The sequence below is a fragment of the Mauremys reevesii genome, linkage group 3 (genome assembly GCF_016161935.1).
Source record: "Mauremys reevesii isolate NIE-2019 linkage group 3, ASM1616193v1, whole genome shotgun sequence".
In the NCBI taxonomy this organism is placed as follows: domain Eukaryota; kingdom Metazoa; phylum Chordata; order Testudines; family Geoemydidae; genus Mauremys; species Mauremys reevesii.
Genome location: NC_052625.1, coordinates 107,867,873 through 107,891,597, shown reverse-complemented (window position 1 = coordinate 107,891,597; position 23,725 = coordinate 107,867,873). Strand labels below are relative to the sequence as shown.

The following is a 23,725-nucleotide window of genomic DNA, read 5'->3' as shown; positions in this document are numbered from 1 at the left end:
AGCTCTCCGCTTTCCTAAACCCTCACAGATCACCATGATCCACTGACAAACTACAGCAGATAAAAAGGAAAGGTAAAAAGCTAGAACATTTCTGATGCAAAACTGATTCCAATTCTGACTGACAACATCTATCTAAACAATTACATATGATGATCACTCCAGCATCCGAGCACTTGGAACACCTGCAATAGAACAAGGAGTTCTTGTAAGCCTAGTGTATCCACCAGAATTTGGCAGGATCCAAAAGAACCACCCTCTTACATAACATAACATATCAGCAAAATCATGGTTGGCTTAAGTTTTTTGTCAATGCCAGGTTGGACTATTACTGTTTCTCACTCTCCCTAGGGCAGACCAAAACACCTCCACTTTATTCGTAAACTCCAGCTTGTACAGCATGAAAGCAGTCATCTAAAAAAAAAAGAGTCCTTAATTGACAAGAATCTAAGAACAATGAATTACCATACTGTATCTAGCCAATCTTCCATTTGGTCCAGTATCCTACTCTCACAGTGGCAAATACCAGTTATTCAGAGAAAGGTCAAGAAATATTATAGTGCACAATTATAGAACAAGCTGTCCATAAGATATTTTTTCTAAATTAGCAGTTCGCTTATGACCAGGTGCAGCAGGATTTACAGGTGTTTTATTTTTTAAATTCTCATCTAAAGCGTGGATGTTCTCAATGCCCTTTTAAAGGTCCAATGTTAATTGAATCCTATGAATTTTTTGTCCCGAATACTATCTTACAACAAGTGCCACATGCTGATTTATGCATGTGGAAGAAAGTGTAATAAAGTATTTGCTTTTATTGGTTTCAACCCTGTTGTCTTTCACATTCACTGAATGTCTTCTTGTTCTTATTCCTTCCAACTTGCAGCCCGGAAGGAGGATTTTCCATCTCAATATATAGGGTGAGAGTGCAAGTGCTTGAACACTTAACTATAACATTTCTATTGAAATGGTAAATTATTCGGTGAAGTTGCTGAATCATGCTGGACTCTTTTCAGACTTCAGGTGCACAAAGCATTTCTTTGGCATTTAAAGTGCTTTTGGAAAAGTTGAGTAGAAGATGTAAAAGCAGTTCACAGCAGCTGATACATGGATTCTGCTTGGGAAAGAATTTTCTTCTATCTTCAGCAACATGAAAGAGAGTGTGTTTGACACATTTTTCTAAAATGTAGTGACCAGAATGGCATTAGGTCACTGAGGCTCTTCTACGGCCTTCTGCAGGATACCTAGAATCAAACTGATGAAAGTGCATGCTTTGTTCAGAGCTTGAAACGTTAAGTTCAGCTCTATATTACATAATATAGGTGCTGAAAGTGCAGTTCTACTCTGAACGTTGCATGTATATAAAAATGACGTCATGGGTGGGCTTTCATCATGATTGTGACTTGACTTCCAGATGAATTTGGCTCATCCCGCAAGTTTGAAAGATGGAATTTCCAACTGCCACAATTGCAAACTCAATCTGAGATCTGAGTGTGAGTCTGTTTTCTGTCTGGTTTGTACATCCTCACCATAACTAAATAATTCTGCCCTCTGTTACGTTTGTGCAAATCCCATTGCTTTCTATGCAGAGGTAAATACAGTTGCTTAGGTGTGAATGAGGGCAGAATTTGGCCTTGAATCTGTAATTTAATAATCCTGTCCATGATACATAAGGCAGGCAGAACCCAGTCGACTTTCCCCTAAGGCTGGAATACAACAGCTAACCAGAGTAAGCTGTAGTAATTTTGTATATTTTACACACACACTCACACTCTCTCCTGAGCTGTTTCTCTCACTGTCCTGGCTGGTGCAGGCCTGGAAAACTGCTGGCTATAAAGAGAAGTAGAGAGCACTTCATATCACTTTCTATGTGCGCCTTGATAGCTGATTGATGAATGGCACTGCTGCTAAAAGTCCCATTCTGTCCTCCTTAACTGAAAGGTCATTGACCATAATATTGGGCTTTGAACATTCAGGTGGAATTCTGTAAACAGGAAAATCTTCCGGATATAACCAGAGTGCAGAAGACACTTCCATCTCAGAAAGACAAGTCTTGCATAATCCAGCAAATATACAGCATTTTGATGTCTCTTAAAGGAACACTGTCAACTTGAAAAATCACATTCCTATCTGAAAATCTGTACCTACTATTGTTACAAGCAACACATAAAGATTACTATAACAAAGACAGTAGAGAAATGCAATCTTTTTTCAGTTTACTTTGTGCATTTATTGCATTCATTTTGATTTGACATAAGAACACAAAGAAGCCTACCTAATGCCTATATGTGCCTTGCCCAACAATTAAAATCACAATCCATGCAAAACAACAACAAAAATTAAAATCACAATCCATGCAAAACAACAACAAAAATAGCAACATTTTGTGTATTCTTTCAATACTGCCAACCCCAAGCATTCAAAAACCATAAGTCAGGCCCCAAAAATGATGAATGGCATAAAAATCATAACATCGTTGAAACAACAATAAAATGTGTGTTTTTATTTGCCTTCTGGTGTCTGAGACCTTCAGCATGACCTTGGGTTACATTTTTAGGCTTTTCTCTGAAACCATAAGAGCTAGAAACTTACTTTTCTTTTTTTAAATGAAAGCTGAGATTCTCCTCTTACAGGAGAGCTTTAAAAAGAGTACATGATATTGTGAGACTTGCAATAAAAGCATGAGTTGGCAAAAGCCCTGTTTCACTTTTACTGTTTTCTTGACAGGCTGTGGCCAGGGCCGGCTCCAGCTTTTTTGCCGCCCCAAGCAGCGAAGGAAAAAAAAAGAAAAACTCAACTGAGCTGCTGCCGAAGTGCCAAAGATGAAGAGAGGGAGTGAAGGACCCGCTGCCGAATTGCCGCCGCAGACCCAGACATGTCGCCCCAGCGATGAATGGACTGCCACCCCTTTCTATTGGCTGCTCCAGGCACCTGCTTCCTTCGCTGGTGCTGGAGCCGGCCCTGGCTGTGGCACTTCTTGGCTCAGGCACCAGCATGAGGCCAAAAGCTCACACTCTGTCCTTGAGGCGGCTCACTTGCATGCACATCTTTAGTTAGGCCCTGCAAGTGGACATTTACCAGTCACAGCAGCAGCAAAGCAAACTGGAAAGGCAACAGACAAAAACGCACACAAGAGAAGAAAGGGATAGGAGCTGGAGGAATGGACCTGCATACATTTGGGGGTGCTCCTTTGGGCCTGCCCACTCTGATTTGCTGGAAAGACCATTCTGAAAATCATCAGGCGAGCAAGAAAAACAACAAAAGACCTTGTCAGCTGATGATCTGGGCCAGCATGTGTTCTCCCTTCCCCCAGTTTTTGAGATTCTCAATGCTTTTGTACAGACTAAAGTGTTTTCTTTTCCAGTGTTTGAAATTCTAATTAAGCCTCACATTAATACTAGTTGATCGTTATAATACAGGAACAGCCAGAGAGAATTTGTTCTGTTGTATGTGCCATAGGACCCGATTTTCCTCTTACCCATTTTACTCAGGTGATTTCAATGCAGGTACTCCTAATTTCCACCAGGCTCAGAGGAGAATCAGACTTATAGTTTGTCTAAGCTACTGCCTTATTAATCCTCTCAATTATGCAGCCTGGCAACTGATTTCTAGTTCTAGTTTTTGAGATTCTAAATGAGCCCTTTCTATATCTGATAACCGGCCACGATGAAAACAGATACGTCAACCATATACATTTTATGTTAAGTGGAGGAAGGGGGAAAGATTCATTGTATTACCAAAATACGAGGCTAAAATTTTAAAATACAAAATAACTTTGAAAGTAGTTTTGATGTTACCTTGAAAGGCAATGTATCCCTCACTGTATCAAAACAAGGCTGCGATGTTCCTTAAACTGTACAAACAACTGAATATTTTTTAAACATATACACTGCTTTAATACTCTCTTACAACTTCTTCTTCTGTTTCTTTTTCTTCCTAAGCTGTGGGCCTGTCTCTAACCTCCCTCTTGACAAAAGAAATCAGTACTGTGGCCTAGGACGTATAGACTGGATTTTGACTTTTCTTATGAAAGAAAAACCTTGTTACTGAGGAAAGAATGAAGACTCTGTTATGTCAACACCTCTGAGAGCGATTGCCTAGATAGATATCCAAAAACAGGAGCAGAATGGAGAATGTAGAAGCTTGACAGATGACAATTCTTTCCCAAATAGGTTCTTACACCATACTCATCACTATAGTATCTGCACCTTCCAGAAGTGCATTAAGCAACGTGACTACCATCTGTCTTGTGTTTGTTCTCTCCTCCTCTCTCCAGAGGGAGAAAAGTGTGTAGTGGAGTGTCTTGGCTGCTAGGGTTGTTTAATACATGTGTTGCTATGTATTTATGTTACAGAAAGCAAGGTTACGGAAATATGTCTTAGGCCAGAAGGTGGTGAGGTTTGTGAAGGTCCTTAGTTCCTGTGGGAGTTCATTCCACAATCTTGGATTGGCCCCGAGAAAGTTCTGTTGCATAGATGAGTTTAACCCTTACTGTACAGAGTTCCCATGTGCTGGGGAACATAGTTATTCACCATGGTCTTCATATCCCAGAGCTTTAGGAAGTATTTTAGATACTTTGAACTCAAGGCCTGGAGCACCTTGAAGATAAGAACCGAGACCTTGAACTTGATTTGAAATTCTGCTGTGCTTAAAGTAGCCTGTGTTGCTGAGGAGACACACTAAAGCCAACTAGAGATGGATCCATCTAATTGTTCTTGCTTTCTTCCTTTGTCTTTGTTCCTTTTTTTAATTTTGCCTGTCATTCTGTATGCCATAACTTAAGAACATAGGCTTGGCCATACTGGCTCAAATCAATGGTTCATTTAGCCCAATATCCTTTCTCTGATAGTGGCCAGAGCCAGATGCTTCTGACAGTTGAAGATTTAGGGACATATGGAGCATGGGGTTGCATCCCTGAACATTTTAATAGCCATTGATGGACCGATCCTCCATGAATTTATCTAAATTATTTTTTAACTCATTTATAATGTTGGTCTTCACAACATCCCATGGCAACAAGTTCCACGTGTGTTGTGTGAAGAAGTATTTCCTTTTGTTTGTTTAAAGCCTAATTTAACCAGGTGATTCCTAGTTCTTGTGTTATGAGAAGGAGTAAATAACACTTCCTTATTTACTTTTTCCACACCAGTCATAATTTAATAGACCTCTATCATATCCCCCCTTAGTCATAGAATCATAGAATTCAAGATCAGAAGGGACCATTATGATCATCTAGTCTGACCTCCTGCAAGATGCAGGCCACATAAGCCGATCCACCCACTCCTGAACTAATTCTCTCCCTTGACTCTGCTGTTGAATGCTCCAAATCATTATTTAAAGACTTCAAGTAACAGATAATCCACCAGCAAGCGACCCGTGCCCCATGCTTCGGAGGAAGGCGAAAAACCTCCAGGGCCACTGCCAATCTACCCTGGAGGAAAATTCCTTCCCGACCCCAAATATGGCGATCAGCTGAACCCCGAGCATGCGGGCAAGACTCTCCAGCCAGACCCTCTGGAAAAGGCTAACAGTATCCCAACATTGACCCTTTATACTAATTACCAGTGTGGCACGTTATTGACCTATTGACTAAACCCGTTATCCTATCATACCATCCCCTCCATAAACTTATCCAGCTTAATCTTAAAGTCATGGAGGTCCTTCGCCCCCACTGTTTCCCTCGGTAGGCTGTTCCAGAATTGCACTCCTCTGATGGTTAGAAACCTTCGTCTAATTTCAAGCCTAAATTTCCTAACTGACAATTTATATCCGTTTGTCCTCGTGTCCACATTAGCACTGAGCTGAAATAATTCCTCTCCTTCCCTGGTATTTATCCCTCTGATATATTTAAAGAGTGCAATCATATCTCCTCTTATCCTTCTTTTGGTTAAGGAAAACAAACCGAGCTCCTCAAGTCTCCTTTCATACGACAGGCCTTCCATTCCTCGGATCATTCTAGTGGCCCTTCTTTGTACTCGTTCCAGTTTGAATTCATCCTTCTTAAACATGGGAGACCAAAACTGCACACAATACTCCAAATGAGGTCTCACCAATGCCTTATATAACAGGACTAGCACCTCCTTATCCCTACTAGAAATACCTCGCCTAATGCATCCCAAGACCGCATTAGCTTTTTTAACGGCCACATCACATTGCCTACTCAGTCATCCTACGATCAACCAGGACTCCTAGGTCCTTCTCCTCCTCCGTTACTTCCAACTGGTGCGTCCCCAGCTTATAACTAAAATTCTTGTTAGTCATCCCTAAATACATAACCTTACACGGTTATGTACATACATAACCTTTCTTGCATCTGAAGAAGTGGGTATTCACCCACAAAAGCTCATGCTGCAGAACGTCTGTTAGTCTATAAGGTGCCACAGGATTCTTTGTTGCTTTTACAGATCCAGACTAACACGGCTACCCCTCTGATACATAACCTTACACTTCTCATTATTGAATTTCATCCTGTTACTAATACTCCAGTTTACAAGGTCATCCAAATCTCCCTGGAGGATATCCCGATCCTTTTCCGAATTGGCAATACCTCCCAACTTGGTGTCATCCGCAAACTTTATCAGCCCACTCCTACTTTTGGTTCCGAGGTCAGCGATAAATAGATTAAATAAAATCGGACCCAAAACCGAACCTTGAGGAACTCCACTGGTAACCCCCCTCCAACCCGACAAATCACCCTTCAATACGACCCTCTGCAGTCTCCCCTTTAACCAGCTCCTTATCCACCTCTGGATTTTCATTTCAATCCCCATCTTTTCCAATTTAATCAGTAATTCCTCATGCGGTACCGTATCAAACGCCTTACTGAAATCAAGATATATTAGATCCACCGCATTTCCCTTGTCTAAAAAATCTGTTACTTTCTCAAAGAAGGAGATCAGGTTGGTTTGACATGATCTACCTTTCGTAAAACCATGCTGTAATTTGTCCCAGTTGCCATCGGCCTCAAGGTCCGTAACCACTCTCTCCTTTATAATTTTTTCCATGACTTTTCATACTACAGATGTTAAACTAACAGGCCTGTAGTTACCTGGGTCACTTTTTTTCCCCTTCTTGAATATAGGAACTATATTAGCTAATCTCCAATCGAACGGTACAACCCCCGAGTTTAGAGATTTACATCGCTAACGGGCTTGCAATTTCACTCGCCAATTCCCTTAATATTCTAGGATGAAGATTATCCGGGCCCCCCAATTTACTTCCGTTAAGCTGTTCAAGTTTGGCTTCTACCTCAGATACCGTAATGTCTACCCCCATACCTTCTTTCCCACCAGTCCCTCTACCACGATTCCTCAGCCCTTCATTAGCCTCATTAAAGACCGAGGCAAAATATTCGTTTAGATATTGTGCCATGCCAAGATTATCCCTAATCTCCACTCCGTTTAAAGTTTTAAGCGGTCCCACTTCTTCCTTCTTGGTTTTCTTCCTATTTATATGGCTAAAAAACCTTTTGCTATTGGTTTAATACCCTTCGCTAGGTCTATCTCTACCCGGCTCTTTGCCTTTCTCACTGCTTCCCTACACCCTCTTTTCTAAGCTGAACAATCCCACTCCTTTTAATCTCTCCTCTGATGAAAGCTGTTCCATCCCCCTAATCATGTTCATTGCCCTTCTCTGTAACTTTTCCAGTTCTAATACTTTTTTTTTTTTTTGGAGATGGGACAATCAGAACTGCCTGCAGTATTCCAGGTGTGGGCATATAATGGATTTATATAGCACCATAATGATATTTTCTGTTTTATCTCTTTCCTAATGGTTTCTAACATTCTGTTAGCTCTTTTAAGTTCTGCTGCACACTGAGTGGATGTTTTCAGAGAACAATCCACGATGACTCCAAGATCTCTCTCTTGAGTGGTAACAGCTAATTTAGAACCCATCATTTTGCATGTATAGTTGGGATTATGTTTCCCAATATGCATTACTTTGCATGTATCAATGTTGCATTTCATCTGCCATTTTGTTGCCCAGTCACCCAGTTTAGTGAGATCCATTTGTAAATCTTCACAAACAGCTTTGGACTTAACAATTTTAAGAAACTGTCTATCACCTGCAAATGTTGTCACCTCACTGTTCACCCCTTTTTCTAGATCATTTACGAATATGTTGAACAGCACTGGTCCCAGTACAGACCATTGGGGGATCCTGCTATTTACCTCTCTCCATTGTGAAAACTGTCTGTCTATTCCTACTCTGTTTCCTCTCTTTTAACCAGTCACTGATCTATAAAACGACTTTCTCTCTCATCCCATAACTGCTTAGTATGCCTAACAGCCTTTGACGAGGAACTTAGTGAAAGGCTTTCTGAAAATCCAAATACACTATATGTCTGTTGATTCCCTCAAAGAAGTCTAATTGAATTTGGTAAGGCATGATTTCCCTTTACAAAAGCTGAGTCGACTCTTCTCCAACGGGTCATGTTTATCTACATCTAATAATTTTGTTCTTTGCTATAGTTTCAACCAATCTGCCCGGTACTGAAGTTAGGTTTACCGGCCAGAATGAACAGTTGCAATTATGCTTACTAGTTTAAAAGGAGAGTTACTCTAATTAAATTGTGAAAGGATTATAGAATTATGTTTTCCATCCCTCTTACTAAGCAGAAAATCAAGGTCTTTGCATCCAAATGAGCAGTGCTCAAAGTCAGCTAAAGGCCACATTTCCACACAACTTTTTTTTTTAAAAAAAAAAGCTACTTAAAAGATGATATATTCTGATTTAGTGTGTTGTTTTATAAAGGGTATATTCAATAGTCCACAGAGGCAGATCAGAGTTCTCATGCTCTGTTTGTGGCACCGAAGGCATAGCTCACAACATAGAGAGGGCCAGCAAGAGCAGAAGCAGTTGTGGTTCTATATTCACAAAAGAAAACTATATTTCTCCAATAGAAACACAGCTATTAAGTGTCAGCTGCTGGAGCCAGGTCCCATGGACACATCTGGCACACTGGCCATCTACCAACCTTATGGTTCTGCCTGCAGACCTTCAAGAGCGGCTGCAGAGTAATTTAGGTTTAATTTACCAAATGTAACCAACAACGAAGACCAAGTAATTACGAATGCATTGCTTAGCCAGTTGCTGGGGTGACATTTGACCACAGAGAGGATGAGACTATTGCCAAACTCTTGATGTGTAAGTTCTCCTGGATATAGATGAGCATGCTTCTAGGAAGTCTCTCCATCAAAGAGAGGAGAACAGGAAGAAACCCAAAGTTAGTGAACAGAAGGCAGCTAACAAGCTAAGGTTAGCTGGTCCTAACGCTGCATCAGGAAAAACACCTTCAGTGTTCAGCAGACACAGAAGCACTAGCAAACTGTTGCTTCAGATGCTCCTATTGTAACTATTGTTCCCTTTGTCTTTTACTGTCTCATTGTCATCACTGACATAATGATATCCTATGGCAGCAGCCTGGAGGGAGTGGGCTTATTTATACAGCTCCAGTCATGTGACTGTCTGGGTAAAGCAAATCGGTCACACTCAGCAATGCTTACATTATTATTATTATATTATAATTGGAGATATACCAATCTCCTAGAACTGGAAGGGACCCTGAAAGGTCATCAAGTCCAGCCCCCTGCCTTCACTAGCAGGACCAATTTTTGCCCCAGATCCCTAAGTGGCCCCCTCAAGGATTGAACTCACAACCCTGGGTTCAGCAGGCCAATGCTCAAACCACTGAGCTATCCCTCCCCCTAACATCCCATTAACAGCGGGGTACTGTTTGGAGACAAAACCTTGCATCGTAAAGCACTGGAGTTGATCCCCAGCTCAAGGAGACATACTCACACTAGCTCTGATCGAGCCAGCATGCTAAAAGCAGGGTGCAGTGGCAGTAGTGAGAGAGGCTAGCTGCCAAGACTGTGTGCTTGTCAGAGACACTGGGTACACGCTCAGAGTAGCTAGGACCTCCCCCTGTTTGTGCTGCCACAACTACATTCTGTTTTTAGAGCACTAGCTCAGTGACAGCTAGTGAGAGTGTATCTCCTTGAACTGGGAATCACACCCCCAGTTCCAACTGAAGACATACCCTTACTGTGTGGCTGCTATTCCTGCTACTGCTACAGCGGCTGTGTGTGCGCACAATTGTGTATATCCTTTCTTGGCTAAACTCTGCCCATTTTTTGGACTCCGCTGTAAATTGGTGTTTGCTATATAGGGCTTTTTTGTGTGTCCCCTGCCTGGCCTAAATTCCAACATAGCTCCCTGCAGTCCCCTCTTGTTTAACACCAAGCTGAGAAAAATCCTGGCTTTTGACTTTATTTGGACTTTCATTTGCTAGGCCCAATCCTGAGCACCTGCAAATTCCTGAGCATCTGTGAAGGTAATGGGAGCTGTGGGTACTCAATGCTGCTCAAGATAAAGGCTTTTTTACAAGAGAGGGAGCATGTCAGAGGTCAGCAGGGTACCAGACTACATATGTGCAATTTCCAAAAAAGCACAGACTGCATTTAATCTGCTGCACAGATGCAGTTGCAATGCAATGGATGAATAACTGATAGACTTCTGTCTCTTGTACCTGCATTTGATGCCTCAGACAATGGAGTGTGTGGTGTGTAACAGTTTATCTATATACCCTGATATGAACATATCAGATAACTAAGTTTTCAGACATTACACCAACCCTTTGCCCCCCCCACCACCAAAAATGAATGACACGCTGCCATTCAAGAATTCATGACCACCACATTTGAACTGGCTTTTCACTTTTTTTTTCTACGCATAAATGAGAAAAAGATAAGCAACTTCTTTTTGTCAGGTGCAAAATCCTCTGATACAAAACATTTTGCCACTTTTGCACGGACCTAAAAATTTATTCTATTTTTTTTCTAATCTTTTAGATTTCACAGCTATCACTCAGTTTCATTTAGTAGAGAAAAACATGAAATGCAGAAAGTTACAGAAAAAATTATCCACTGAGAACACTGACAACAGGCTGCTTTAAAAAAAATGGGTCAATACATGCAACTGTTATTAGCCATACAAATCTTTATTAATCTTTTTACCTTTATGATATATGAGTGGGCCACATTCAGTTCTCATTTACACTATTGTAAATATGGAGTAACACCATCAAGATTAGTGTTCTAAACGAGAGCCAAATTTGGGCCAATATGTAATGGGTGAAATTGAGACTAGCACAAGGCCTGTGCACCACTTAAGCTCCATTTTGATGACTTCAATGGTGTGACTTTACCCTCACAGAAAGAAGAAATGATTTAAAAAAAAACAACAAAAAAAGAGTGTGATTTATTATTAGAAATCTTGTGTAAGAAAAATACAAAGATTATAGCCTGTAATTTGTTTTGCTATCCTACATCAAGATAAAAAATAGCTGCTTGTCAATTAACCTTGGTGTAAATATTTATCTGGATAGTCTGGTTATGAGTACTGTGCATGCACACATTATTACTTTAATATCATGAACAGATGCAATCAACAAGTAGAAAAAAATCTGATCAAGCAAAAGGAAACAAAAAAACCCACACTGATATCTAAAATTCAATCTATACATGGACACAATTTGCTATGATGTTTTATGTACAACACAGGATTGTGTTCAACATACAATATTAGGAAAAATTCTGCTCTAAGTCTGGAGAACCTCCACGGAAGAAATCGGTGGAGCTATTTTCACTTATACTGATGTAAATGAGAGCAGAATTTGGCCCATTTAGTTCAATACTATAAAGAGCTTTAAGACACATGTAATAGGATAAGTAATGGCAAGTACCAGAATATGCATGAACACCAGGTCTACCCTCAAAATGTAATGAAATGTCTAAAAGAACAATATTGCCTATTTAATTACATGATTTTTCCGATGCTGCTAGGGATAGCATATTGTACTATTAGTTCAATTAGTATTGTACAAAAAAGTACAATCTTGAAAATTATAGCTGCTAAATAAAGTTATGTCTCACCTAACTGCTTTTCCAGTTCCTCTCTCCGTACCCTAGCAAGCCGTTGTCTGTCATCAACTTTTAGTACAGGTGGATGGTCTGCAACGACAAAAAAACAACAAAAAATCAGAAAGAGAGATTAAGATCTTATATTAGAAAATGCAAGTTTACTAGAACAGCAACCACTACCTACAATGGTAGCTATAATGGCAGTCTCAAACAAAATCCAGTGTCTCCAAAAATCCCTCATATTCAACTAAGATTAGCTATTTAGTGTAAGTGTGAACCCATTCTAATTATACCAAGGTGAAAAGAACCAACATAAATACTCACTGAAAAATCTAGGGTAAAGTGGCAACCCTGATCCCTCTAGCAAGGTTGGCTGTTCTTGCTACAACAAAGCTAGATTATTTTTTTTAGATCTTTATAACTTAGAGACTTTAAAAATCACTTTGGAGTCAACTTTGGTTCTTTTTTTATGTGGGTACAGTTTGGAAAAAAAACAATCAATTTATCTCAAGGAAGAAATACAGTAAGGTTCTGTTTAGTAATGGGGACATTTCTGGAATTTTAAAAAATGAATGGAGATTCAGCAGAGCTTAACTTTAACCATGTAAGTAATATCATAGCACGCTTAAAAATAAACACAAGCTGAAGTGCTTTCCTGAATCAATGCCTACATTGGTCTATAGGCTCTCTGTTCTATGTTAGAAAAGTAAAAACCAAGCATACATCATGTTTTTTTTGTTTTTGTTTTTTGCTAAAGCTGGCAGGGCAATATCTCATTGATCTTGCATTGTAATTTCCAATAAGACACTGAAACCCCTCCTTGATGCAGAACCACAGAGTACGCTCACTGTACAGTACATCGACCATGAAATGGTAATAGCTTTGAAAAAGCCATTTCCTTGAGGACTGTTGAGAAGTGCAGTACATGAAAAACCAAGTTAGATCTTGACAAAGTAATGCACAGAATTTGTCGTCCCCCACAGAAAAATGACTTTCTGACAGGGAAGCAAAGGGAAGCCACAAGAGCGGTCATATAACCCTCCCCAGCAGCATGTTTTGGATGCCCAGGGCAGCCGGCAGAGAGGTAAATTACTGTGGGGCACAGAGTGGGACTGGGAAAGACCCAGCTGGTGGCTCCTACCCTGCAATGGGCTCCATTGCTCCTCACAGCTGAGCTGGGGAGGACGGGACTTCCTCTTCCCCTGCATGGCATCTGGGGCTGGGTCAGACCCACCCCCAGTTCCTCCCTCCCCCACTGCAAGAAGCTCTGCAAACCTCCTTCCCAAGCTTTCTGCACTCATCACTCCTCAGCTGCAGGAGGAGTGATCCCTGTACAGGGAGCTACTCTACCATCCACCCAACCCCTGTGAATACCCAGACCCTCCCGCCAAACCTCACCCCCCGCACTCAGAACCACCCTGATGAGCCCCACTTCCCCTGCACCTGGACCACCCCCGACAAGCCACCCGGATCCCCACCCCACTGAGCCCCATTCCCACAGCATCTGGACCGCCCCCCCCAATGAAGGTACTTTGTCAGGGGAGATGTGGCAAAACTTGCTTTGTCACTACCTATTCTTTACTTGTTCTTTAGATAAAGGAGTTCAGTCTTCAGGGTTGTTAATTTGACACTCCTCACAAGTACTGAAAAGTTTACTAAAAAACAAACAAACAAAAAACAACAACGGAAAAACAGAATGATAGAAAAGATTTTTGGGTATAATAAACAGTCAGTGTTATTTTGATACTGGGGAGAACTAGACCCCAGTTTTTATAGTTTTCATATTAGAACAAAGAATGGGGCTGGGACTGCGTCTTCATCATGAAAAGAGACTAGGACATGCTGGATGTGACTGGAATCTAAATAATAATGTAAGCAAGGTAACTATTAACATAGAAACTACTGTGCTTTTAGAATCTCAAACGCATCAATTTTCAAGTAAAGCAAGTGGCACTCGATTTATACATGCAGTTATGCTACGTGAGTGCACATATACTTGATATACACCATCATATCAGGGATATGTGTGCATAAGTAAGTGTGTGCTAATGTCTGAATATGACTGCACCCTACTTTGAAAATCTGGTTTTATAATATCCAAAGCCATGGTCCAACAGAAAATAACACTTACACTGAATAAAGTTGAGGGAAAACTAACATATTTGTGGAAAATAAATGTTGAAGCGAGGTTGAGACTTTAAAAACTGATTTACGATGGCTATTTGAGTTGCAGTAAATAAATAATTTAGATATAATCATCTGACTTGATGCTGGTGCACTAGAATGACAGAACCTTGCCATCTTGGATGAATAAATTGTTGCTCCCTAGCTTAAGTTTAACATTTTTAAAATAATTATCAGTGAACAATGATCTGATGATGTAACACCAGTCTGATTAGTGGTTAGAGATTACAGTCCTGATTCAATGAGTTACACTAAGGTAAGACTAGAACAACAGTGGCAAATCACACTCAATGCTGGGAGAATGAAAGATAAATATATTAACTGAGCTACAAGCTGAAAATTAGGTTAACATTACTAAAGTGAAATGAAAAATCATTAACAAGGATACAGGTAATTTGTTACCTAAACTCACCGGGCCAGATTCTTAACTATTGTATATTGGCCTAGATTACTGAAGGCTATGTAGCTATGCTGTTTTATGCCAGTTTTGACTCTGGGTCCCCATGTATGGTAGATATTCAGAATTTGGATCAATTTAAAGAAAATGGTGGCTCTTGTCCATTCTTTTTAATATACCAGGACAGGATACAGGTTAACATAGCATTCCCCCTGGAATGCCATCAAACCCCTCAATGCTTGTGACAGGCCCAGAGAGGACAGTTTGTGAATCTCTCCAACTCAAGTAGGCTGTAGACATTTGGATCATTGTGCAATAAATATGAAATCCCCCAGGAAAGAGTTTGTTTTCAGCAACTTCAGCATTCTGTCAACTTGATGGTAAGTGATCGGGGAGCTCAGGATCATCTAGAGCAGGGGTCTCCAACCCCCGGTCCGCGGCCTGTTAGGAACCGGGCCGCGAACCGACCCCTAGCACATCAAGCGGCATGTCTCCGGCGGGGCCCCTGAGCCCCGCCCCCTCAGAGCCGCGTGGTGAGGGGGCGGGGCTGCGAGCTCCGGGCTGAGCCCAGCTGCCTCCACTCGGCGTGGAGCTCCCAGCCCCGCCCCCTCACCACTTGGCTCTGAGCGGGATGGAGCTCAGGCCCCGCCGGAGACACGCTGCGGCTGTCGGGCGAGGCGCTGAGGCTCCGGGTGAAGAGGGAGCCGGGGGTAAGAGGCTGGGGCCAGGGGGGTTGGCTAAGGGGCAGGGAGTCCTGGGGACAGTCAGGGCACAGGGAGGGGGTGGAGGTTGGGGGGGCGGTCAGGGGGCAGGGAATGGAGGGGGTTGGATTGTGGGTGTTCCGGGGGAGTCTGTCAGGACTCAGCGGGGGGGGATAGGGGTTGGGGCAGTCAGGGGACAGAGAGCAGGGGTGGGGTCCCAGGGTGGTGGGGGATGGTGAGGGGACAAGGAGCAGGATGGGTCGGGGATTCTGAGGGGGGCGGGCAGTCGGGGGGGCAGGAAGTGGGTGGGGGTCCCATTAATTCTGCATTATGGTCAGTTGTATAATTATTTCATTATATATTACAATAATAATAATAGAAATAAAAGTACAAAAATAAATGTAATGCGCTTGAATCGTCCCAAAACCATCCCACAGGTCCGCGGAATTTTTTTTTTCTACGAAACCGGTCCCTGGTGCCAAAAAGGTTGGGGACCGCTGATCTAGAGTACATGCTGCTTCTTTCAGAATACACTATTCCCTACCTGGTTCTTTTCTACCTTCTGTCAGATGTTTACGTAGGAGAGAAGGAGAGGGATTCCTCTGAAAGGAACAAAGATTATAAGGAAAGATGAACTGTGAAAGTCTTGGCTAATAATGAGCAGCGGCTTGAAGAAAAAAAAAGTGCTCTCTGCCATTCAATTTAAAGAACTCAATTACTCTTGCTACATTGCACATTTAACTATCTTGATACATATGCGAGAAAAACCTCATAGAATTCAGAAGTATGTCCCAAATTGCTCAGGGGGTGCACCCATTCTATCATGGGTTGTTCTCCATTGTATTTTTTGCGGGTGTGTAAGAGGAAATAAATTTTGGCACAAGGGTGGGTATGAGAGCTCAGAGATTAGCGGCAAACCAAATATCACACCTGCCTCTGCTCTGCTGGTGGTTGGAATAGACAGGGGTAATGAAGCAAATCCGACTAGGTTAATTACATCTCTCTTCTAGGTCTGGAAATCAACCCTTCATTGTTTGGCCTCATGCCCAAGCTCCAACAATAGCACTCTGGATCCCACTGATAATTTTAAAATTTGTGGTTAGGTAGAAAAGTTCCACAGGGCACTGCTACCCCTATTGTCTCTCGTCTCTTTACACATTTAGACAGGGTCTCTCAGTTAAAAACACTTATGTCTGGGACCCAGAGGAACTAGCACTTTAGAGGAGTGTGAAAATGCCAGTCTGTATGTTCAGAGTAATATAACCCTGCCTTAATCTTATTTATCATGGTCATATGCTCTGGGTTCTCCCACAGCGAGATGGAAGATATGCTGCTAGGGGCCGCTGCTGCAGAGCTCCCTCAGCTCTCATTCACCTAAGTGGGAGCTGAAGGTGCACAGCTTCTTATTGAAGGTGCTGAAGCACGTTACAGGATCCGGCCATTGGCGTGGAAGCTGCTGAATGGTCATGCTGAAATGTCTTTGTATTCATTATGCTCAGATAATTATACCTAACAGAGTTTCAGGGCATAATATACAAATGCTCAATAGTTAACCTCAGAGCATTCCTGTCAGACAGGCAATCAGGGAGGCACGGGTCATGGCTCCATAGCAAAAGTTTAATTTAGAACTTAAAGCAGGGATGCAACCCCTATGAAAATACAGTGAATCCACCACAAAAGTTACACTGCTTCCTTTTTGAGTACAGAATGAATAAATGTTCTGAGAATTTACAAGTAACTCTATGAAATTAGTTTAGGAGTTATAATTAAAATAGATCCCTTAAGAAATGTAACACTCAGCGTCAACCTTTTTTGTCTCCAACTATCTTAGCAATGGAATAATAGAGACTCTTCAAACTTTCCATTTAATTAATATTAATTGAAATTTTCTGCATAGGTTACATTTAAAGAAATTAGGTTCTAATTATGCTAAGTGACTGATTATTATATCTAATTATTAAGATTGCTTCATAGACAATGGGCCAGTTTCAGTAGCTCAGGCCACTCTTGCCTGGGGCCATTGTGACATCACAGATAATACTCCTTTCTTCGTGCCTATCTCCACTCAACACCCACAAGCACTCCTCACACACAAACACTTCCCTTCCCCTCTTGACGCCCATGGTACTGCTTTGTGGTGGTGGGAGATCTGAGGCGGACAGTGAGGGAGGTCAGGGGGAGAGAATGAGCAAGTGGACAGGATAGGGGGAAGCTGGTATGTGTGAGGGCCCATGGGAAAGGAGGACCGTGTGTTGGCCACCAGTGCTATTCAAAGGGAGAGCCTTCCCTCTCATCTACATTCACTCTATCTCCCTAATCCTTGCACTGTCCTGTTGTCATCTGCCTCAAGCCTTTTATAGATAACTTTTAAAAAAGAAATAGATCTGTTTCCTTTCAGCTATGACAGTCAAGTTCCAGTTTCACATCCTGGAAGATTACCTGGTAAGTGTGCCGGTATAATTATTTTTGTAAAAAATACAACATAAAAATACCACCTCCATCGCCACTCCAACCACTCACAGAGTAAACTTTGTTCAGGATGGGACTTGGGCATTTTTACTACCATGTCATGAAAATGCTTTGAGCGTGTTTTCATAACAGTGGTAAAAACAACTATCAGCTAAATCAGTAAACCAACTGCAAGTTAAGGGCCAGATTCACTAGTAAACTCTGACTGGTTTGCACGGTTTCATTGATGCAAAACAACTGTAAACCTGGTGTAATTGGCCACTACACTGCAGCTATTTTGTGCTGCTCCAGAGTTCTGCAAAACACACAAAATGTACCAGTGAATTCAGCCTTAATGGATAAAATAAAATTTAAAAAAAAATGTAACGTTTGATACTAATACATAGTAAGACTCATTCTGGACACTACACGGTAGCGCTCTCTTTTTTTGTATAGCATTCATGTAGTTATGGCTTGGTATAAGAAGAGGGAGGGAGCATTTGGTGAGCAATGAAGTGGTGCTATGCCCAGTCTGCCACTGGTGCAAGATCCCTGAGGGACTTTATTCTAGTGGCGTAGGTTACAGGTGTTCTTTTTAAGCTCTAACGTGCATGTAGCCTAGAAACTCAGAAACTGTAACCCCACCTCCACTTTGCCCAAGCTCCCCTGGGACTGAGTGGAGAACCAAGCTTTAGGAGCTGAATTTTGTTTGGGATGGGGCAGGAACTCTACTAACTCACAAACAGTGTGAGCGATTGCTTAAGACTGGACTCCGGCATCGTTATAACAATGGAATGAAAATGCAAGTGAGCCTTGTCTACACCTGTCTTAGCCGGGGGAAGCGGCACCATTCTGAAACCTGGGTACTAATTTTACTAGTGCAGAGGCAGCCTTGCTGGCTTTAAGGTTGTGCCTCACGCACTCAGACCTGACTCCTTCCAAACAAGAAGCTTCATTTAAAATTAAATTAAAATGCAGAGCCCCCCCGACCAGTGGCCAGGACCTGGGCACTGTGAGTGCCACTGAAAATCACCTTGCGTGCCGCCTTCGGCACCCGTGCCATAGGTTGCCTACCCCTGGCCTAGGCAAACAAACAGTGGTGATGAGAAGTGTATAATGGCGTACCTGCTTTTGCTACAGAGTTGTTGGGGCTTTGCCCTGAAGCAGCAGAAGTGGGTTGGCTGGAAGAAGCAGCTTTCTTGTCTTGCACTTTAGAGTCTTCTGATGCTAAAAAGAGAAGGAAAAGAGATTACATAATTAACCATGCTATTAGAAAACAGTCTCTGTAAATTATTCATGTTATATAGCATTTAATTAACAATTCTGGCCATGCCTGTTATTTTAGAAAAAGTACCCTATAACATTTGGTGCAGACAAATGGTCCTTCCAAATTTCCCCATAATCATGTATGGCGTTGAAGTTTTATCATAGAATATTCAGGTTGGAAGAGACCTCAGGAGGTCATCTAGTCCAATCCCCTGCTCAAAGCAGGACCAACACCAACTAAATCATCCCAGCCAGGGCTTTGTCAAGCCAGGCCTTAAAAACCTCTAAGGATGGAGATTCCACGACCTCCCTAGGTAACCCATTCCAGTGCTTCATCACCCTTCTAGTGAAATAGTGGTACCACTGAGAACAGCTGAGCTCTATCCTCTTTGGAACTCCTCTTCAGGTAGTTGAAGGCTGCTATCAAATCCCCCCTCACTCTTCTCTTTTGCAGATTAAATAACCCCAATTCCCTCAGCCTCTCCTCGTAAATCATGTGCCCCAGCCCCCTAATAATTTTCGTTGCCATCCACTGGACTCTCTCCAATTTCTCCACATTCCTTCTGTAGTGGGGGGACTAAAACTGGACACAATACTCCAAGTGTGGCCTCACCAGTGCCGAATAGAGGGGAATAATTACTTCCCTCGATCTGCTGGCAACGCTCCTACTAATACAGCCCAATATGCCATTGGCCTTCAACGAGGGCAGACTGCTGACTCTAATCCAGCTTCTCGTCCACGGTAATCCCCAGGTCCTTTCCTGAAGAACTGCTGCTTAATCAGTCAGTCCCCAGCCTGTAGCACTGCATGAGATCCTTCCTTCCTAATCTAGCCATGAAACTCCCCATTCAGGTTGAGGAAAGATGTATAACAAAATTCCCCCTCTACAGTGCTCCCTTTAATACTGTCTTTGAATTGTCTATGCTATACTACTAAATGCTCGTTTTTCTGGTTTCCTCTCAGTGATGCTTAAATCCATGTTGAGTCATTACCTCTGACCAGCATATGAGACCACTGCTTCCAAAATCAGCCACATATAACAAAATTCATCAGCCTTCAAACACCTGCTCCTGATCCATTTCCTTCAGAGGGAGCTGGATTGGGCTCTTAATCAGGGCTAATAGCAAAGCAGCAGAAGCAACAACTGATTGAGGCTGCCCAGTGATTTACGAGTAGCACAAACACTCCAACTAGAACTGTGCAAATAACTGATTTTTCGGTTCAGCCGGCAAACTGGAAAATCAGAACAAACATTTGGTTCAGTTCCAAAAATGTTCAGAATACATGTCAGCAAATCGGAAAAGTCTAGTCAGCTTCAAAACAGAGGGACTGTCTCATCCCTTTCTGTTTCAGAGGAGGGATTTAGCGCCATATGTCCTACCTCCCAGCTGAGTGCCTTAATCACCAGGCTATTGAATCATTCTCATTCTCTCTTTGACCCAATGACTAGTTCTGTATTCGTACACAGTGGAACAGCTTCAGCAGGAGAATTGAGAGAACCCCCACCCCAGAACAGCTTAGAGGCTGGCAGTGAGGATGCTCACATGGGGGGGGGGGGCAGATCTGAGTTCAAGTCCCTGCTATAGAGTAAGGATTCAAACCTGGGTCTCCTAGGCCTGGTCTACACTGGGGTGGGGGAGAATCGATTTAAGATACCCAACTTCAGCTATGAGAATAGCGTAGCTGAAGTCAATGTATCTTAGATCGGCTTAGATTGACTTACTTCACGTCCTCGCAGTGCGGGATCAGTGGCCGCCGCTCCCCCGTCGACTCCGCTTCCGCTTCTCGCCCTGGTGGAGTTCCGGAGTCGACGGGGAGCACATTCTGGGATCGATTTATCATCATCATCATCATCGATTTATCAATCCCTGATAAATCGATCACTACCCACCAATTTGGCAGGTAGTGTAGACATACCCCTACACTCAGTTAAGTGCCCTAATTATTGGGCTAAATGTTATGGGGGAGGGGAGCAAAGGTTTGTGCATGTACCACACACAGAGTTTTCTGAAGCTGGCCCTGAAAACCATTTTCCCAGTTGAAATTAATTGGATCAAATTTGCAAATAGTTTTGGATCGACTGAAACTGCATTTATTTTTGATAAATAAACTATTTGTCTGAAAAATTTTGCCCAGCTGTGACTCCAATTTATGCATCACCTATTGTACATTCTGTGCAGTGAAGTAAAGAGGAATTTATATTGCTAAGAGTCAAATGCAAGTCCCAGCTTCTTGCATTTATTGCACAAAACATTAATAACACTTCAAAGACTCTTTATATTTTATTAGCATTCCATAAACCTCTGCTATAGGTTCAGATGACAATTTAGGGCTTGATTGAAAGCCTGCTGAAGTCAGTAGAAAGATTCTCATTGATTTCAATGGACGTTGGCCCTTTGTGGGTCCAGAAAGATGCTTCTGGGCCCTACAAACTCCTTTACGCCTATTGAGAAAGAAAAAATGGAAAGCTTCACTTTCAAGTGTATTTAATCTTAGGCATAAATCAAAAAAGTAACCTTGCTCTGATTATATTTGATGAAAACAAAGCCAGTCAGATTTCATGTCTCTTTCTCAGCTAATGGTTTGCCTCTGTGGTATACTCTGACTGTATGAATGAGTACAATTTCCTAAAGCCAAACAACCTGGGAAAACTAGAACAATGGTCAGATTTTGTGGAAGGGTTTTTAGAATTATTTCCAATGGTTCGAACAAATTCTGACTCAAAGAGAAAGGGAGATTTGTATCAAAACCATTACTTTTTAAAATCTAAATTGTTTAACCGAAAATCTCATTAGAAATGAGAGCTGGAGAAATTTGATTGCCATAGCTTTCAACACTAACAGGTATTGCTCCATTAGGTTCACTTTGCTAAGTGAAGCTTTTAAGTCCCAGCTAATCAGAGCGATGGTTTTGAAAACATAATTAAAAAACTTTCAGGAGGCCCCAAGGGATTTCCTAGTATTGTTTGCTTGGAGATTCTATATACTCTCCTTGGCAAAAAATAAAATCATTAAAGCACTATCTGGAATGATTAACCATAAAGCTTTGCTATTAAGCTCTTTACTGATCCTGCAGCCTGCATGAAGTGCTTTATTTCATCAGTCATAGTTTAGGGTGAGTAAAATAGAAAGGAGCGTGGCTAAGGTGCTATACAGCATCTACATCTGGGCTTTGATGAAAAAATGGAAACTGAAAATGTTCCATTAAAAATGTCAGTTTTCAAAAGCCAGGAGTTTTCCTGAGAGCGTTTTTGACAATCAAACTTTTTTTTTTTGCTTTTTGGGAAGAAATTGTGTGAGACGTTTTGGAATTTTTTAAAAACATGTCTTATAAAAAATAATTGGCATTTTTTGACCAGTTCTAAGTATTAATCATGGAGCCACCAAGGGCATTGTTGACACGGCACCTGGGAACATGCCTCCCAGTAAGGTAGACAGACCTGCACTAGCGTGCTAAAAGTAGCAGTCAATGCTCAGGCGGCTAGCCTGTGCTACCACCCATGCTGCAAGATCCACACTATTTTTACCGAGCTAGTGCAAGTCTGTCTACCTCTACTGAGAGGTATGCTCCCAGCGGTAGTGTAGACATACCCAAAAGTCAAGGGAAATCATCCTTGTAGCACCAAGCTACGGCTGGCTCTATCCACAATAAGTTACTCCACTGCTAAAAAGCAGCACAGTGGAGGTCAGGACTTGTGAACATTTCCATTGTAAAGGCTGCTCAGAATTCAATATCTTGCTATTTTAATGTCCTATTGGATGGGAACTTAGCAAAAGGATTTGTCCACCGTAATAAGCAGTAAAAATAACAGAGAATTTCAGATGCTTTTTGCCTAGCCCTTATATGCACAACCACCTTTGAAAAAAATACAATAAAAAATACTACAGCTTTGTGAGCACTTTGCCTCTAAATACAGGCCGTATATTTTAGTTACTTTAGTTATAATCTCCTTTTTTCACTGACAACCCACACAGAAGTTCATCTTCAAAGTCTAATGGACAGTTTTTTCAAAGCCTGCCAAGACTTCAGGCTTACTATAACTAACAATGTGCCAAGGAGTTAAGGAAGCACCTTCCATCAAGATCAACAACTATGAACTTGAAGTAGTGAATGAGTTCAGATACCTAGGATCCACTAACGCAGCCAACCTTTCACTTTAAACAGAACTCAACATCCGCACTGGAAAAGTCACCACAACAATGTCTAGACTGAAGAGGGTCTGGCAAAACAACAAACTGATAGAGCACACAAAGATCTGTGTGTGTTATCAGCACACTGTTGTATGGGAGCAAGACATAGCAGGAAAAGAGGCTCAACAGCTTTCATTGAATCTTTGGCGTCTCCTGGAGGGACAGAGTCACCAGCACTGAGGTGCTCAAGCAGGCCAGCATACCCAGCATGCAAACACTCCTCAAACAGAGATGCCTCTTCTGGCTTGGGTATGTGTGCCGAATGAATGATGGGTGCATCCCAAAGGACATCCTCTATGGCAAACTGGCATCTGGAAAAAGACCCAAAGGACGCCCAAAATTGCATTTCAAGGATCTGTGCAAGTGAGAAGAAATGGACATGGATGAGGCGAAATGGAAAGATCACACTCAAGACCGCAGCCTTTGGAAACAAGAGCTTAACAAAGGTCTCCAGAGTTCCGAGAGGAAACCACCCAGTTTAGCAGAGGAGAAAAAAGAGCTCACAGAAGGCAGAGCCTAAAGGGTCAAAACATCACCTTTAAATGTGACAGCTACGGCAGAGATTCTCTCTTTTGAGTGGGTCTCTTCAGCCACATTCGCGGCGGCCATAAAACCAACTGA

General features: G+C 42.0%; 1 protein-coding gene across 6 annotated transcripts in view; it reads right to left on the bottom strand.

Moving 5' to 3' along the window:
- The window catches only part of MAP7 (microtubule associated protein 7), a 181,578-nt gene that overhangs the window by 59,613 nt on the left and 98,240 nt on the right, over positions 1 to 23,725 (bottom strand). For all 6 annotated transcript variants that reach the window (XM_039532604.1, XM_039532601.1, XM_039532602.1 and 3 more), the window contains exons 2-3: positions 18,774 to 18,875; positions 11,931 to 12,008 (exon numbers count right to left, since the gene is read on the bottom strand). In XM_039532604.1, the coding sequence (XP_039388538.1) occupies positions 11,931 to 12,008; positions 18,774 to 18,875 (180 nt within the window). The remainder of the gene's footprint in view (positions 1 to 11,930; positions 12,009 to 18,773; positions 18,876 to 23,725) is intronic.